The sequence below is a fragment of the Periophthalmus magnuspinnatus genome, chromosome 6, assembly GCF_009829125.3.
Source record: "Periophthalmus magnuspinnatus isolate fPerMag1 chromosome 6, fPerMag1.2.pri, whole genome shotgun sequence".
NCBI lineage: Eukaryota > Metazoa > Chordata > Actinopteri > Gobiiformes > Gobiidae > Periophthalmus > Periophthalmus magnuspinnatus.
The window spans coordinates 30804591-30823888 of NC_047131.1; the positions used below are offsets into that span (position 1 = coordinate 30804591).

At 39.6% G+C, this 19298-nt stretch overlaps 1 protein-coding gene across 1 annotated transcript in view; it reads right to left on the reverse strand.

The window, feature by feature from the left end:
- Positions 1–19298, reverse strand: part of osbpl5 (oxysterol binding protein-like 5) — a 43463-nt gene that overhangs the window by 20185 nt on the left and 3980 nt on the right. The window contains exon 2 of the mRNA XM_033967615.2: positions 14310–14378. Coding sequence (XP_033823506.1) covers positions 14310–14378 — 69 coding nt within the window. The remainder of the gene's footprint in view (positions 1–14309; positions 14379–19298) is intronic.

The following is a 19298-nucleotide window of genomic DNA, read 5'->3' on the forward strand; positions in this document are numbered from 1 at the left end:
CTGAACTTGGATGAGCAGAGAAACGTCTTCACTCCTTCAACGATTTGTCCAGTTGACAGATTTAAACTTCGTCTTTTGCTAACATCCTTTTTTACGTAACAAAATTCTTAAGTTATTAGAGGATCTATCTATTCACACACCAATGTACTGTCACAAAGTACTGAGATAAACCTTTGTTACTGACTTAATACATTATTTTCCACCGTAATTTGCAAATAAATTCTTTAAAAATCAGACAATGTGATTTTCTGGATTATTTTTGCTCATTTTGTCTCATAGTTGAAGTGAAATTATGATAAAATAACAGGTTTTTCATCTTTTTTAAGTGGGAGAACTTTGGACAATTAGTGGCTGAATAAATCCTTTTTTTTTTCTGTGGGAGCTGGAATTGCACCGGCAACCTGCGGGTTAGCGGATCTGAACACGCAACGAATCAGGTTTACGTCGAGAGCAGGATTCAAACAGACAACGTTCAGATCAGTGGACAAACGCTCGACAAACTGAGCCACTGTCGCCTTTACAAATAGTTTTGAAGTTAAGATTTAAGAATGTGTTCAGACAAATTTACATAAACGTTGGATCTCAGTGTGACTCTGAAGTGCTGTATGTTTGCGATTTGTTTTCTCCTCCGACAAAACCCACAATGTCGATGAAACGTTCTGCACCGACAAAGACGCCTACGAAGGTTTGAACTTTGAGAGAGTTTAAACGAGAGAGAAATGTGAGAAAATTCTTTCCTTCTTTTCCTTCCTTCCTTTCTCTCTGTTCTTTCCTTTCCACATCCCTCTTTTCATAAATCTTTCCTTCATCCTACCATTCCGGTTTTAATCATTCCTTTCTTTCTTTATCCACTATTCCTTCTTTTCTTCTTTCTGTCTTTCTGTCTCCATCCCATGCTTTTCTGTTTGTTTCTTTTTCTCCTTTTCTTCCTAGTTCCCTCCTTTCCTAATGCTTTCCTTCATCCTACCATTTTAGTTTCTTTCTTTCCTTCCTGTGTGAGAAAAGTGTATAAAGTGTGTGGTGAGGAAAAAAGAAAAAGAAAGAAAGAGAAAGAGAAAAAAAAGAAAAAAGAAATAAAGAAAAAAGAGAAAAAGAAAGAAAAAGAAAGAAAGAAAAAAGACAGAAAAAAAGAGAAAAAGAAAGAAAGAGAAAAAGAAATAAAGAAAAAAAGACAGAAAAAAGAGAAAATGAAAGAAAGAGAAAAAGAAATAAAGAAAAAAAGACAGAAAAAAAGAGAAAAAGAAAGAAAGAAAATGAAAGAAAGAAAAAGAAAGAGAAAAAAGAAAGACAGAGAAAAAGAGAAAAAGAAAGAAAAAGAACAAAAAGTCAGAACAAAGAAAGAAAAAAGGAAGAAGGAAGATGAAGGAAGAGTGTGTGAGAAAAGTGTATAAAGTGTGTGGTGAGGGGTTTTACAGACAAAAACATAGAGAATAATGTAAAAAATAACGCGGATTTTGCCGATTGTGGCTGATTTTTAGAATGAAGCCCCCGCGATAAACGAGGGACCACTACACGCACGATAAACGATAATATTAAAACCAAACCATAACGCAGAATTAACACAAGAAAGTATTTTAAATGTGCCAAACTGTAAAATACGGTTAATCTGTATAAACGTATAACAGAACGCAACACTGAAGTCATTCGTTTGTGTAATTTTAGCGCATAATTCAACCTTTTACAGCAGAAAACACAAAGAAAAAGCAGCTACGATAGATTGTATTATATCAAATTCACACATAACAGATGGGACAAGCGCCTTCCGAGGTCAATATTTAAGCGTTTTCTTTGTACTAGCTGGAAATATTTGGTTAATTCGCAGAAACGCGGTGAGATTTAAGCTGTAGAAAGTCGAATTATAACCTTCCACGGCTCGTTATAGACGCAAACGAACGCCTCAAGTGTTGCATTTCGATTTTTATGCCACAGTTCTGCCAGTTTTCTTGTTTATTCCCAGTCCAGCTCCGTTTTCCCGTCTGTTCCGGTCCTTCGTTTGTCGCCTCCTTGTTTTGTGTCGTCCGATCGTCACTTGTTCTTTTCATTTCATTTGTTCCGTTTGAGGCTGCGCGTTCGAAAAAACCTGTTGTTTTCACCGGAGACTGAGATGTTTTTGGGTTTTGTGTTGCCTTTAACACAAAGAAAAAGCAGCCACGATAGTCGATATAGCGATCGTAACGGCGGTGAGGAGTTTTACAGCGGGAAAACGTACAGAATAAGTAAAAAATAAAGCTGATACTTCGCAGATTTCGTTTATTTCGGGTTAATAAACGAGGGACCAATGTATCAGGTGAAGTTGGGCGAGAAGCGACTACGGTTAAGGCTAAAATCAGGTTCCAGGAAGTGAATGCGAGTCAACGTAACGTCCTCAAAAAGCACGGAAAACCCCCGCGCTTAAGCATACGTGGCGTTCAAGAGCCCAGTGACATCATGAGAGCGTTCCCACCGCAGAATGAGGCCAGGATTACACATGCACATCACGCAGCGCCGGCACAAAGCACATTTTGTCTTTCACCAAACTGCAGGCTGAGACGTCTACAGAGCACAACACAAGCTTTCGATTAAACCATCAGAACGATATTCGCGCGACGCTTTGGAGTAAATACAACGGAGAGCGCGAGAATAAAAGGCGGAACGCGTTACATAAAAGGCACAAAACGAAACAATATCCGACTTAAAATAAACAAAATCTGCTTTTAACCGGACAAACTTCACGTTAGCTAATCGTTAATTCAATTTATATAACAAAGAAACACGACTTCCTCGCTGTACGGCGGGATCGTTAGCTCATACGTGACATTAACCTCCTGAGACCTGGTGTCCTCATCTGTGGACAACACATTTTGGGTTGTTTAAGCCACAGTGCAAATTTTTAGAAGAACAGCAACAAGATTATGTTCAATTTTGAATATTTCTAAGAGTTTAGAATATTTATTTATTTATTTTATTTTTTATTTTATTTTTTATTGTATTTTAATTTATTTTTTATTTTTTTAATTTACTTTCATTTATTCTAATTTTATTTTTGTATTTTTTATTTTCTTTTTTATTTTTATTATTTTCTTTTTTATTTTATTTTTTAATTGTATTTTAATTTATTTTATTTATTTATTTTTATTTATTTTATTTTTATTTAAAGGCATATATCTTCCTGCTCCTGTCAGCAGCACAAATGAGACACATTGTTCCTAGAGGCACAATTGTTTCTAATTTTGTTTTTTTTACAATATATGTGTTCAACTAATAGTTTTTGCAAATAAAGTCCTGCAAGAGCTCGGGTCTCAGGAGGTTAAACGACAAGGAGCCTGTGTTCAAAATTGCATAACGCGCGGCTGCTCCCTGTTGTTTAATGCGCTGTTACCGCGGCGACGGACTAAAACGCCTCACCTGTGAACGCGCGAAGCCTCTCCCGCGTCTGTAAACGTCTCAGATATCGGTTATTTCGGAGCATTTCGGCGTTTGTTTACCCGTTGCGATGGTGACGTCATGACTCGGCCTGTTGGGATGATTATTATATCGAGTTATTGTTCAGTGGATGAAAATTTAACCATGTTTTTAGCTGAGATTTTTGTTTTTTTAGTTGTAGAGGGTTGAATGAATAGCTTCTTTGGCTAATTGCTGCTTCATTCTGTTGTTTATTTGCGGCAGCTCAGGCTTTTTAATGAGATTGTCTATTTAAAAACGGTTTATTGGGATTTTCTTGCATTATTGTTATTGTGTCAGAGGCAAAAAATAGTTTCCATATGATCGTTTATTGTTATACGTCTCTGTTGTCGTATATCGTGTGTGAAAACAGCAGTGAGTCGTTGGATAAGAAGTTTAACTGAGAAACTGTTTGTGTTTTGGATGAGAATGAATAAAAAATAATGAACTCAGACTTGAACTTTAGCAGCTACGTCAAATCAGTAACATCTACAGATTTTTAACGTCTAAAAACAAAAAACAGACTGAGAGACACGAACCATCTCACACTCTGAGGACTAAACCAGGACTAAACCAGGGCTAAACCAGGACTAAACTAGGGCTAAAGCAGGGCTAAAGCAGGACTAAAGCAGGAGTAAACCAGGACTAAAGCAGGACTAAAGCAGGACTAAAGCAGGACTAAAGCAGGACTAAAGCAGGACTAAAGCAGGACTAAACCAGGGCTTAACCAGGACTAAAGCAGGACTAAACCAGGGCTTAACCAGGGCTAAAGCAGGACTAAACCAGGGCTGAACCAGGACTAAAGCAGGACTAAACCAGGACTAAAGCAGGACTAAAGCAGGACTAAAGCAGGACTAAAGCAGGACTAAACCAGGGCTTAACCAGGACTAAAGCAGGACTAAACCAGGGCTTAACCAGGGCTAAAGCAGGACTAAACCAGGGCTGAACCAGGACTAAAGCAGGACTAAACCAGGGCTTAACCAGGACTAAAGCAGGACTAAACCAGGACTAAACCAGGACTAAACCAGGGCTGAACCAGGACTAAAGCAGGACTAAACCAGGACTAAACCAGGACTAAAGCAGGACTAAAACAGGGCTGAACCAGGACTAAAGCAGGACTAAACCAGGACAAAAGGAGGACTCAACCAGGACTAAAGCAGGACTAAACCAGGGCTAAACCAGGACTAAACCAGGACTAAAGCAAGACTAAAGCAGGACTAAAGCAGGACTAAACCCGGGCTAAAGCAGGACTAAACCAGGACTAAACCAGGACTAAAGCAGGACTAAACCAGGGCTAAACCAGGACTAAACCAGGACTAAACCCGGGCTAAAGCAGGACTAAACCAGGACTAAACCAGGACTAAAGCAGGACTAAACCAGGGCTAAACCAGGACTAAAGCAGGGCTAAAGCAGGAATAAAGCAGGACTAAACCAGGGCTAAACCCGGGCTAAACCCGGGCTAAAGCAGGACAAAAGCAGGACTCAACCCGGGCTAAAGCAGGACAAAAGCAGGACTCAACCAGGACTCAACTAGGATTAAACTGGGACTAAACCGGGACTAAATCCAGTCTCAAAACAGTTCTGTTTATCTGGACTGACAGGGTTTAATTCTGCACTTTTCTCTTTTAATGTTAATTTTATGCTGATTATTTCTGTTTTGATTTGTTATATTGTGACTTTAACATCTTTCTTATTCTGTAAAACACTTTGAATTACTTTGCGTATGAACTGTGCTGTACAAATAAACTTTTCTTGTCCTGTTGCAAACACTATTTTAAAAAAGAAGCAAAAGGTTTAGACACAGAGAGAAACTTCAGGCTAAACTAACAGTGACTTCACTTCACACATCACACGACTGAATCGACCTATACAGTTGCAAAAGGCTAATATTTACTCAGGTTTATAAACGTCAAGTGTATAGATAAGAGTTTGTGAGCAGCGGCGGCGGCGGTGGGCTCGTCAAAAACTGAAATTCCAGCAGTACACATTAACCTTGAGCCGGGACGAGGCAGATAAAACAAATCCAACAATCATTAGACAGAGTGGAGCGGAGGGAGGGCCCTGCAGAAACACACTCACACAGGCATGTTCCAACCTGCCGTTTTAATATGCTCCACTGATTTAATGAAGCCAAAGTCCCTCGAGGTCGACTCTGTGCAACTGTCACCAGAAGAAACAAACAACTCACTTTGCTCGAGGTTTTTTTCCCTCATAAAACTGCGATATAGTTTTACAAACGCGTATGGACAATGGGTTTGGTTTAGGTGAGTTATAGGAACAGGTAAACTACTGTATTGTATCAAATTCACGCGTAACAGATGGGACAAGCGCCTTCCGAGGTCAATATTTAAGCGTTTTCTTTGTACTAGTTGGAAATATTTGGTTAATTCGCAGAAACGCGGTGAGATTTAAGCTGTAGAAAGTCGAATTATAACCTTCCACGGCTCGTTATAGACGCAAACGAACGACTCAAGTGTTGCATTTCGATTTTTATGCCACAGTTCTGCCCGTTTTCTTGTTTATTCCCAGTCCAGCTCCGTTTTCCCGTCTGTTCCGTTCCTTCGTTTGTCGTCTCCTTGTTTTGTGTCGTCCGATCGTCACTTGTTCTTTTCATTTCATTTGTTCCGTTCGAGGCTGCGTGTTCGAAAAAAACCTGTTGTTTTCACCGGAGATCGAGATGTTTTTGCGTTTTCTTTGTGTTGCCAGTTGATTAATTTATTGCGATTCATATATTTTTTTAACAGTTTTGTACATTTAAAAAGCTTTTGAGGGATAATTTCGCTTTCAATATTATTCTTTAACATCTATATTTACTTGGAAATGTGTTATCGTGTCACGTCTCTTCTAACGTGAATGGAAAACGTCAGAATCGGATGTTTATTGACTCGCCTGCTGCTACTGGCCTCGTCGAAGCACGGAAGTATTGATTAAAAAATGTTATTACGATGACTTTGAAGCGAGGACGGACGCCGACGTGCAAGTGGAACAACGAAAGACGTCACAATATCACACGGCGCAAGTAAAATATCTAAACCAAAACCTGCGCAAAAGCTTAATTCAGCCTGGCGTTGTAGATCAGAGGCGTCAAACTCATTTTCACCGAGGGCCACATCAGCAAAATGGCCGCCGTCAGGGGCCAGATGTGACTGTGCGGCAGAATAAATGTCACTAAATGTAAACAAATATCATGTAAAATAAATGTAACTACTTTTAAACTTGTTAAATAACTGTTTCTGTATTTATTACTTATTCAAGTTGCAAATATTACGTATCTGTGTATCTGAATTTCCTGATAAACTGACATTTTTAAAAGTGTGTATCTGGTCAGAACCTTCAGCTCTGCTTCAAAAACAGACTTTTAATTATTGGACAGTTTGTTGTTTTTCTCGCAGACTCACTTTTTCATACTTAGCTCTGTGTTCGGTGTCAAAATATCGACGTAGATTGTACCGACCGCGTCTCATAACACAAAAAACACAGATTTTCTCCTTAAAGCACAAACTTGTATTCACCTTTAGCGTCTTTCTTGAAACTGCCTTCTACGCCGACAATTTTCCTCTTCCTGAACAATTTGGGATGATTATTCTCAAATATTTCTTAGTGTCACTCGTTGGTAAAATCTCATTAGTTTATTTTCATTTTATTTGTGCAGTTTTAAACCCGTTTTCAGTGACGTCCACCTGCACCTCCCTGTCCACTGCCTCATCTTTAAATATTTATTCATTTTAACTCGTCAAAAACCTCATAGGAGATCAAATTAAACAGGAAGTAGTGACGCTAACAGTGAGTTTGATGGAGGTTAATGTGCACAAAGCCTATTTTGATCCCCAAATTATGATTTTAAAAGCAAATTTTAGACAATATTGTAATTTTCAATACATAAAACTATTTGTTTATGTGATTTTACATTAGTTCGGCTCCAGTTATGTGCTTTTTTCAGTATCAATACTCGCTTAAATGAGTATCTAGTGTCAATACAAGCTTGTACTGTAAACACGTCTATGCTTATCATTACATATTGAAAATGCTCTTAATCTTATCCAACCCGCCGTATAATAGTCACAAGATATGGGTCAAGATATTTAGCAGATGGCTTAACAGCACGTGCGCCCGTGTAGATACAGCGATTATCGTAGAAACACGCCGGACCGACCGCGCTCTCTGTTTACAACACAACGCAAATCCCTGCAAAGCAACACATCGGAACGTAAGATAACTGCGTGTGGCGAGCGCTGCGGCACAGTTCTGAGGCAGCTGTTCCGGTGATGGCACAGATTAAGAGGGACCCCCCGAGTCGTAAACCAGGCAGTAATAATAGATGACCACATGACCTATATAACCAGCAGCATGCATTACACACAGCCCCAAACGCTCCCCTAGTCATTTTCAACACATAATTCTACCTCGCTCAGCAGCTCCAGCCCAAAAATAGCCTTAAATTCTCGTAAATTATGAGCGGTCTACTGTGAAAACGCACCCGGCGAGATAACGGTACGAGCAGCGGGCTAGAAAATGTCCAGTTTTGGAGTTAAAACTGGAGACTTTTGGGTTTTATGACACTACGGGGGGAGGATGTGCGGCGGCGGCGGCGGTGTTGTGTTGGGCTATTCTGGGATTTTCAGAGGTGACGCTATATTTTGCGTAATAACTGCCCTGTGGCCTTGAAGCGCAGTTGGTCTTTTAGAAGTGCTGTCTAAACTAATATTTCAGACAGAAATAACTCCCCGGTTTGGCGAGAACCTTTTAACCGTGTAACATAACAGGAAGTAAATCTAATGATAAGGTCTAATCTGGATAGAGCCGTGTAAGTAATCGTTATGTGAGTGACATCGTGATTTCAGAAACCGCAAAGGATCACAGATTTGATCATAAAATGTCCCCGGCAAAGAACAAAATATCCTGTCTTTTTATAGAAAATCTAGCTGCAGTCTAGACGTCCAGAAACATTCATGAGATTCTTCTTCTCAGTTCATTTTTCAGGTTTTTTCCGAATGTTAAGGCTTCTGCAGCAGCGGGGAAGAAGTACAGATACGGGAAAAGTAAAAGTATCACATGAAAAAATCTACTTAAGTGAAAGTATTAAAGTACCTGTCTAAAAAATGTGCTTAAAGAGGAAAAAGTTCAAGTATTTCGTGCAGATTTTGAGTCTAATAAGGCTTAAAATGTAGTGATTTTGATTTAAAAATAATACAAAAATTGTGCTGTATTTTATTCAGCAAAGCAATACAATCAATTGTTTTTCCCGCAGTTTTTCTTTGTATATTTTTGTCTTCTCCAAACTGTTACGAAAATAAACTCTCCGGCTTTTCTGCAGGTCGCAAAGTATTTCAAAAAATACTTTCCCTTTTCAGTTCTGTTCAGAAATGTAGCGGAGTAGGAAAAGATTAGAAAGATTACAAAGTACAGATCCTGCTCTCAAATGTTGTTAAGTAAAAATAAAAAGTATCCACTGTAAATTTAGTACAGATACCGAAATTTTGTGCTACTTTTACTTCGTTAAGTTCCACTTCTGTCCTCGAGTGATTTGCAATTTGCACTCACTCTGACAGTACTTCAGAAAAAGAGAAAAGTGCATTAGATTTTTGTTCTAAAATGTCCAGCCTTAACCATAAAACCCTCCAAACAAAGTGCACTACTGTTCGACGGAGGTCATTGCACTGAAGTACACGTCCCGCGCCGCACTGCCACCACGTCTGACCTGTTGAGCAGACGGAGCCAGCTGGATGTCTGTGGTTGGATGTGGGCCAGATGTGGCTCTGTAGAAGTTGGCCTCTTCAGAGCGGGGCTGATAGAAGAGGGCCCAGCGGCGGTGCCAAGTGTGGGCCGTCCTCTGCACAAACACTCTGTATCTAGATGCACGACAAACGCCCGCCTGCGAGAAAAGCCAATGACCAGAGGACGCCGTGACTGTCAATGAAGCTATGAGAAAATACTGACATTGTGTGTACTGGCCCGAAGAAAACACTGAAGAAATGCTGAAGAAATGAAGAAAACACCGGAGGAAACGCTAAAGAAAACACTGAAGAAATGAAGAAAATGCTGAAGAAAACACTGCAGAAATGAAGAAAATGCTGAAGAAAACACTGAAGAAAACACTAAAGAAACACTAAAGAAAACACTGAAGAAATTAAGAAAATGCTCAAGAAAACACTGAAGAAATGCTGAAGAAATGAAGAAAACACCGAAGGAAACACTAAAGAAAACGCTGAAGAAAACACTGAAGAAACACTAAAGAAAACGCTGAGGAAATGCTGAAGAAACACTAAAGAAAACGCTGAAGAAATGCTGAAGAAACACTAAAGAAAACGCTGAAGAAATGCTGAAGAAAACACTGAAGAAAACACTAAAGAAACACTAATGAAAACACTGAAGAAATGAAGAAAATGCTGAAGAAAACACTGAAGAAAACACTAAAGAAACACTAAAGAAACACTAAAGAAAACACTGAAGAAATTAAGAAAATGCTCAAGAAAACACTGAAGAAATGCTGAAGAAATGAAGAAAACACCGAAGGAAACACTAAAGAAAACGCTGAAGAAAACACTGAAGAAACACTAAAGAAAACGCTGAGGAAATGCTGAAGAAACACTAAAGAAAACGCTGAAGAAATGCTGAAGAAAACACTGAAGAAAACACTAAAGAAACACTAATGAAAACACTGAAGAAATGAAGAAAATGCTGAAGAAAACACTGAAGAAACACTAAAGAAACACTAAAGAAAACACTGAAGAAATGCTGAAGAAATGAAGAAAACAATGAAGAATCACTAAAGAAACACAGTAACACTGAAGAAATGCTGAAGAAACATTGAAGAAACACCAAAGAAAACACAGAAGAAACTGCAGAAACACAAAAGAAACACAAAAGAAACACAAAAGAAACACTAAAGAAAACACAGAAGAAAATACTGGAGAACCACTGAAGAAACACCAAAGAAAACACTAAAGAAAATGCCGAAGAAACACTGCTTGGGAGTCAGAACAGGCACACACAAAGTACACTCTAGTAAGCCAAAGCAACAAGTGTAATTTTGGCTCTTTTGACACTTTGCAGCTGACGTCATCCACATTCAACATTTCCTGTGATGCTAACTAGAAGCTCTACTCTGTCTGAAGCTCAGTTACTTAAGTCAGACTTTGTTTTAACACAATTTGACCGTAAAGAACTGACTTACCCGAGACTGAAACAGGAGCTGATTTGTGCTGTAATCAAGTCCCTCTTAAATAACATCACAGCCACATGCTAGCTCTCATTAGCCAACATTTTCCTTCAGTTAGCCACAAAAACCAAACACCTCAACAGGACCCCGGAAAATGTGTTGTTTAAGTCCATTTCGTATTTTTTCTTGACTCTAAACCTTATCCTGCCGTGTTTGCTAACGTGTGCATCGTGTCTGCTAACTGCTGAACATTCTACCATAGACATACATGTAGAAAAAGCATCAATAGACCCTTTTAAGGTTTGAAAACAACTTGAGGCTAAAGCGAAACGGCGCATGATGCAATTTCAATAGAGGAACTTGGCCTTAGAATGTCACGAAATACAAAAACTCACTTGGCAAACGCAAACCAATCAGAAACGAGGGATGTCAGAGAGAGAGTTTAAAGACAGTTATAGTTCAATTTTACAAGATTTGTTTGTTTAATAGGTTACGAGAAGAGATAGAAATGAGACAGAAGCAGTATTTTTTCCCTTTCCTAGTAAAACAAAAGCAACCAAACTACAAAATGGCGGCTTGACACTTAGATATTTTGCCTCCAGCTGCCTCTTTTCCAGAATTTTGATCATTTTAGCTAGCACAGCATTTGAAAAGATGCATCTATAGCACTACAGTGTATTCTTTCTATGCAATAAAGGTAAAGAAGAGAAAACAGGAGTCGCACATGTATCTTAATAAACCTTAAACTCTTTACGGGAGCTATGCAAATCGGATTCTCTTACGGCCCACTTCCATTTCATCAATTCAAAGACCCAGTTCTACCATGACCAGGGCTTTTCATGGGCTCTGCGGAGGGAATAATAGACTGCAGAGGAGGACCTGAAAAGAAGCGAAATGGTAGAAATGAGTCTGTTATTATAGCAGCACCATGTGAAGCCTACACTGTCATCCTAAAAGGTCATTCCTCATTACAAAGCTCCTCCTATGTCCTCTGTGTGTTCACCAACCTGCTGTCGAGTCCAGTATTTCATTCTTTAAAACAAATACGCGTGGCTTTAAACAGAAATTTCCTGAGTATAAGTGATAAATGTGGAAACTCATTGCCGTTTTATGACAGAAATGCTCAAATTTCTTCCTCCAAAGTTTAAACTCTGCTCCAGATTTCATGATTTTACCGGCAGATGATTGGCTCTAAACGTCCTGACTGAAAAGACCGAGCTGATCATTGACAAATAGAAATGACTGAATAACTCAATCTCTCAATTCAGATTTGAATAATTGGCTCTGCGTGGGTAAATCCAATCAGACAGACAATCGGACCATTTCCGCTGTGTTGTAATGTCTGAGTCACGCTAAAATCACTAAATCCTGAGACCGGATACATAAATGGACGTAGCTAACCTGCTAGCCGCCGCGTTACAAATAGGAAACGATCATGGGTGCACTTCCAGCTCCATCGACACTCCTTTCTCTATAACTGCTGCTGTCAGTCGTCACTTTGGTCTTAAATGTTCATATCTACACGATCCTGGTGTTTTTATTTCACTATTGTGTCTGTAACTCAAGATATGAACATTAATAACAGACAAATCAGGCGTCTTCTTTCCCCGAGGCCACTCCAACTAAACTAGCATTAGCAAAACCAGCGTTGCAGGGAGTAAGGGGCGTTACCTTCAACCTCCTCGCTCTGGATTGGCTCTTCGGTTGCTATGATACTCGTGGACAGACATCCAAATATGGAACTGGGCTCGATATTCGCTGCTATAACTGCGTGCGCGGTGGACGTCACTCACAACATGTTAAACACTTTAGAAACGAGAGGAAAACTTCACTGGAGGTACGTCTTTCTGTGCCAATGCTAATGCTAAAGCTACTTCTACTAAAACGTTAAACGCAACAAAACAAAAACATTAAATTTGTTGTAAGGACGATCAAATTATCTTTAAATGTACATTATTTCAGTCAGTGGCGTAATTTAAATATGCATTAGGCGCCGAAATTAGCATAAGCGTTAGCATTTTCTGTCAGGATTTATCAATTTTACTGCAACTCAGGATTAAACCTCAAAGAAATTAAATTACACCGGAAATCCTTGAGCCGACTGTCCCTCTGATTGAACCGATCGTTGTGTCGTCGTGCAAAGAACCAACCGCACAGTCGTACACTTTCCATTTTAGAACAGAACCGAACAGCAGAAATATTCCTTAAACTGAATTACTAGTGTTTAAATCAGAATGCAACAACGCAGCGGGACATCAGAGGTGATTTATATATAATTTAGTGTACTGTAAGAACCGTAACTGCCAGAGAGATGCAGTATTCTCAGTTATAACCCTCTGCTGCAGTGTTACTTTGGCACAGCCGCGTGTACGAGCCAAACGTGTCTATTTCAGTGACATTTTGTTTGGTAAAGAACAATTGAACGCACAGTATGAATCAGGAGTGAAGTCATAGTTTCCTGCCTGAGTCTGAGCGGCAGATAAGTTTTTGTCGGATACTAAAAAACAAAAAAAAAACGCTGCACTAAAGGAAAGGAAGGTATAGAGTTTGTAACATATTAAGGAGAATGTTCTTTTGTTTGCGGTCATGTCGTGTGCTTCATTACAAAGAGCATGTGCGCTACAATTATACGCAAGTGGGTTTATAATTAGGTCAACATTGAATCTACGACTGCAGCCAAGAAAAACTGGTTTACGGAGGTTGTAGTTTGTTTCATGGTCAATGTAGAGTGAGGAGAACTGAAAAAAAAAGCATGTCTCATAGAACTTTTCCCTCAGATAAACTCAAAACATGACATAACATTACAGCGGTTTATACTTCAGATCAGCAATGGAACATAACGATGTAAAAGTAGTAAAGTACTGCACTTAAGTAAACATTTTAGGCATCTGTACGTCACTTAAGTAAACTGTAACGTGGATAATTTTGACCTTTACTTCACTACATCTGAGAGCAGTATCTTTAGTACTTTCTACTCCACTACATTTTTTTTTAACCGTATTGAAAAGTAAAAGTGTTGTTTTATTGTCGTTTGAGACCCGCTGAAAAGGCTGAGGGTTTATTTTCATCAAGTTCGTAGCTGGAGCAAGCAAAAATATACAAATAAAAAAGTCTCGAACGAAAAATTCTGCAGAAATCTTTATCAAAATCAACACGTACCTTCCTTAGAACGACTCAAAATATGCGCAAAATACTTCTACTTTTTGCTCTTTAAGCACATTTTAAACAGGTACTTTTACTTCAGCAAAAGCACAGACACTGGAGAAAAAAAAAGTAAAAGTATCATGTGAAAAATTGTGCATAAGTAACAGACTGGAGTACTTCTTCCACTGCTTCAGACCAGCCCGTTTAAAGAGACTCGTCATTAAAAACTAGAGCTCAACAGATCTCACTGAGCTGTGGGCACGCGGCCGGTTTGAGGCTTTCAGTCCGTTTCTCGTGTCATTTTACTGCCAACTGTCCTCAAACGCAGAGCCCACAACACGCCCAGACGCTGCGGTGCTCGTTCTTCCTCTGGGGCTTCAGTCTCATCTCCACAAATGAACATCTCATCTAAAACCCACAGCCACTTTATTTTGTTAACCGTTTTTCAATATCCTTTCCCACATTCCTGAATATGCCACAAACGTATTACTGCAGTGGAACCATGGCGTGGCAGTGGCAAATGTCACGAGCCTTTGAGAAAAGAAAACACGGCCTGCACACATCACCGACAGAGGGCGGGGCTTACCTTTCACCTGCGCTGCAGCAGACTCCACATCCAGAGGCGTGGGGGGGGGGGGGGGAGCGGCCGTCTCACCTGCACACATTTAACAGCACCAGTCAGGCTTTAGAGTGGAGTTAACTTTCACTTCAGTAAAGTCCAAACACAGTACGTGGCTCTGGTTCTCTCTTTTGCTCCTCCTGGTCACACCACAGTCACTGAGGGAGGAGCCTGTCGATCCTCAGGGAGCTGTGAACATCTCCCCAGGCAAAATGAGCCGCCTGTTTGTCACCTGCAAACACAGCGCTGTCATTCAGTTATTATCGACTTTATAATGGAGAGTCAGTGCCACTGGCTGTATTTACGAACACGGGCCAAAAATGGGTCAACGGAAGAAACAGCGTAAAGGATAAGAGCTTAGTGTGTTTCAGAGGAATCTATGTAGCAGCATGTTTACTGAGTCAACAGACAGTTAGCACTCAGTCAGAGCACGAGGACAAACACACACACCCAGAAACACCACAACACCAGAGAACAGCGCTGGAGGCTCCGCACGGTCCATTTACTCACACGGACAACACCTCCACGCTGCAGAGGATTCAAGAGCTACAGAATGACACAATATCACTCAAGTGTCAGTTTATTCATTTTCATTTGACTGATTTCTCAAATAGTCGAAACACAAATCTAAATCTAAATTTCCTTGAGCATCAGAACGAGTCTAAGCACTTGAGTGTGATTTAACCTAAATAAGAAGTGAACTGAGAGAGAGACTGTGTGGGCTGACGAGGAAACAAGGCCACGGCGCAGCGTCAATTAAACATAAGGAGCTGGTTATAAACGTGAACGTCAGTAAAGTGTACGAACGCAGACAGAAGCAAACAGACACGTCGCAGAACTGCACAACTCCGGAGCTGGCACCTGTGAAAGGTCAGGGGAAGGTCTCATTTACAGCGGGTTCAGTTAGAACAAACAAACAGACGGAGCGAAGAACGACTGCGTTATGTTAAAGATAAGAGCAACACTTTCGCTTTTCACATCTCATTTTAACAAACTTTAAAGAAACTACAAGCCCCAACCTCAGAGCGCTACACTATTTCTGTCCAGCCTATTTTTATTTCAAATTCATCCCATTTTTTCCACCCTGGAGACCCTGTCCTGTGTTCAACCCGGGACAGGGGGACGTGCAGCACCCTTTCTGATCAGCTGCCAACTGGTTCTGGCGGGGCTAGATAAGGTTGCTTTTTTCCACTGCCATTAAACCCCCAGTGTAAATAAATATGGAGTAGACCACAGTAGAGGCCAGTTACTTATCTTGAAGAATATTATGCATCGGTAAGACGAAATTTAAACAGTTTGTGCAGTTGCGGCGGCGGCGAACGGGGCTGATAATGTAACCAAAAAACACACAGTACGTCTTTTTATCTTTGCGCAGTGATAAACGTAGTTAAGTTTGTCTTAGAGGCAACTTAAAGTGAAAGGAAAATCAGTCGGTTTAAGTATTGTGGTTGTAAAAAGTGTTGAAAATCAGATACCAGGGCCGTCGACAGAAATTTGGGGGGCCCGGGGGCAAGACGGCTTACACGGGGCCCCCTCTAATGTAAATTAATAAGCAGAGGTTCCAATTTTGGGACCCCTTTGACTAAAACTAATATTGAAACTAGATAATCATTTGAGCAAGTGTCGATTCTGCAAAAAAAATCACAATAACACAACAAAATTTTAGCTTTCCTGAACAGTTTAGTAGATTTTTTGAGCTTTATGCAAACAAATACAAGACTTAATTCTAAAGTAAAGAAAGAAATATTGTTTTACATATGAAAATTACATTCTGTTATTACATTTTTGATGTTGCGGTATCGTAATCTTATCAAGTATTGAGTGATTTCTGTAGTATCGAAGCAGAGTTTGACATTTTAGTATCGTGACAACACTATTAAGTTTACAATATTTGACAGAAATGATGCACCAATCCACCAATTTTCAGTTCCAATACCGATACTGATACTCTGAGTTTTGGCATCTGTCAGTGTCAAATATTAACCAATACTGAAGAAGGCGTTTAATTTCCATCAAAACACAGTTAAAGTACTACAAAACTGATCCAATTGTGTAATTTATCAAGCAAGTAACTGTTGAACAGCGTTGTAAAAATAAAAGTTCAAACTTCTGCCAGTAAATACGTCCAATAAAGATGTAACCAGGATCCGATATCATAAAATCTGATACCCAAACTGGTGAATTTTCCTGGATCAGTGCCGATATTCGATACTAGTGATGGAACTTTTTATATTTATGTAACACAAGCCAATGTGAAACCTCATTTTAACTACAAACTAATCACAGAAAGACACAACGGAGACTAAGATTTGTTTAAAATGTTTCAAACTGAGAGCGGGAGTGTGTTTACCCTTTGGAATTATGGGTAATCTAAATAAAACGCTGCACTACATATTTGGGATCATACCTATTATTATGTCGCTAAATGTGTCTTTTCACTTTGCTCTGCTTCTCTGCTGTTTCTTGTGTTGGTTCAGTGTCAATATCTGTAAAAAAAATGCGTAAAAAGAAAGAAAAAGATTCGGTTCTTTTCAAAAATGAGATCCGGATCCAATTAGTCACGTTAAGGAGCCGTCACGTCACTATTCGGTGTCGTATCGTTGCATCGTTTTGACAAAATGGTGTTTTATTTTGAAAGCAGCGATCACTGGGCTTCATTTGCTTAAAAAAAAACAAAAAAAACAAACTTCCATGTTGTGAAACTGGAGCGGGGCTGATGTGGTTTTCTGTTAAAGGCTTTGCTCACTGCTGGCACAGACCGGCAGTGTCACAAGTTTCATTTTAGTGCAACCTAAAACACACGGCTCTTTCTCCTGTCACCTGACGTCTGTAATCACCGAAAACTCCCCTCCGCTTTGGAAGAACTCAAACCGCCAAAACGAAGCAGCACGAAACCACCATTTTGAACGATTTCTGTTGGAAAATCATCGTAAATTATTTCAACTTAAACTGCGAAACTAAACTGAGACATGTAGAGCTGGAGAAATGAGAAAATAACCCATGACTGAGGCGACAGTGGCTCAGCTGGTAGAGTCTAGAGTGTAAAGACAGGTTGATGGTGCGATTCCAACTCCCACAGAAGAATGTTGTGGTTGTGTCCTTAGGCAAGACACTAAAACCCGCTTTGCAACCAGTGACTGCGTGTAAAACCCTTTGAGGTGGAAAAGCTTTTTACAAAACCATGATCCTTTCCCTCGTTTTGCTCTGTTCCATGTGTGTCAAACTCAGGCCCCAGGACCAAATCTGGCCCACGGCGTAATTATATTTGGCCGGTGAGATCATATCAAATGTACATTAGAGCTGGCCCGCTGGTATATGGCTCAGGCAGCACTAATACTACAAATCCCAGAATGCTTTGCTACTACGCTGGTGCTGGTATTTTTTAGGCAAATGATCAACAAAATGAAAACAAAATATCGTCCTGTGCTGAAGGTTTAAAGTCGATAAACGATACCCTAAAAAGTAAAAACGATACCCTAAAAAGTAAAAAAAAAAAAGAAAAAAAAAGCCAATCTCTACTATTAATAACAAATTTCTTCCTCTTAAGTCTTGGGTCAATTTTGAAATTTTGTGTTGCAATTATAATTGTGATTAACGATTATATCACGATAATTATTAAAGTTGCTGACAGTTTAAAAATCGTATGAATGTGAACAATTATAATTTTAATGTTATGAATCATTTCTACGTTTTAACAGCTTTTAAATAATTGTACTTTGTTATACGTGAAAACTATTATGTTATGGACGTTATGGATGAGCAGGGCCGTCGACAGAAATTTGGGGGCCTGGGTCAAGAAAGCTCACAGGAAAAACAGAACAGAAAAAAAACAAACAAAAAACAACTGGGCTTCTCCAATCAGAACACCTAATTAATTTGTATTTTTTTTTTTTTTTTAGTATTTTTTTGCACCCCATTTACATTCTCTATATCGTCTTTTCTCACTTACAAATTACTAATGCTACTAGTGCTAGCTTTCTCCTCTGCTGTTTACACCCTCCAAAATCACAGAAATATCACACACACACACACAGAGAAACACACACACACAGAAACACACACAGAAACACACACAACGCAGCCTTGTCACATACAACTATAATAATAGCTATAACACCTACAAACCATGATATGTCCTGGTGTGTCTTGGTTTGTTTGGTTTGTCTTGGCGTGTCTTGTATGTCTTGGTGTGTCCTGGTGTGTCTCGGCATGTCTTGTGTGTCTTGTGGGTCCTGGTGTGTCCCGGTCTGTCTTGTGTGTCTTGGTGTGTCCCGGTCTGTCTTGTGTGTCTTGGTGTGTCCCGGTTTGTCCCGGTCTGTCTTGTGTGTCTTGGTGTGTCCCGGTTTGTCTTGGTCTGTCTTGTGTGTCTTGGTGTGTCCTGGTGTGTCTCGGCATGTCTTGTGTGTCTTGGTGTGTCCCGGTTTGTCCCGGTCTGTCTTAGTTCATCTCGGTTTGTCCCGGTTTGTCTTATCACTCCTGTATAATGACAGGTCACTATGTTTGTCTGTCTTACATTAAATAAAAAAAATAAATAAGAAGAGTCACAATTCTGTTTGTCTTACATTAAATTTAAAAAATAAGTAAATAAAAAAAGACTTACAATTTTGGGCCCCCTAAGACCCTGGGGCCCGGGACCACAGACTCTTTGCCCCCACCCTGTCGACACCCCTGTTGTTAAGTACCTTTTTTCTGCACATTCTGCTGACAAAATGCCGATTATCACAATTATATTAAATGCCCCATGGACAATTATGATTTACTCTTAATAAAAAATTCTATTAACTGCACAACACAACAATAAAACACAAAAAAGAAACTGGTAATAAAAGTAACGGTGATTTTTATAGGGGCCATTTTGGGGACAGCTGACCATCCAAAAGACATAATATTTAGTTTGAACTGCTCACCGTTATGGCAGATAACAGGTACCAACGCAAACAGTTTGGATTCTGCAAA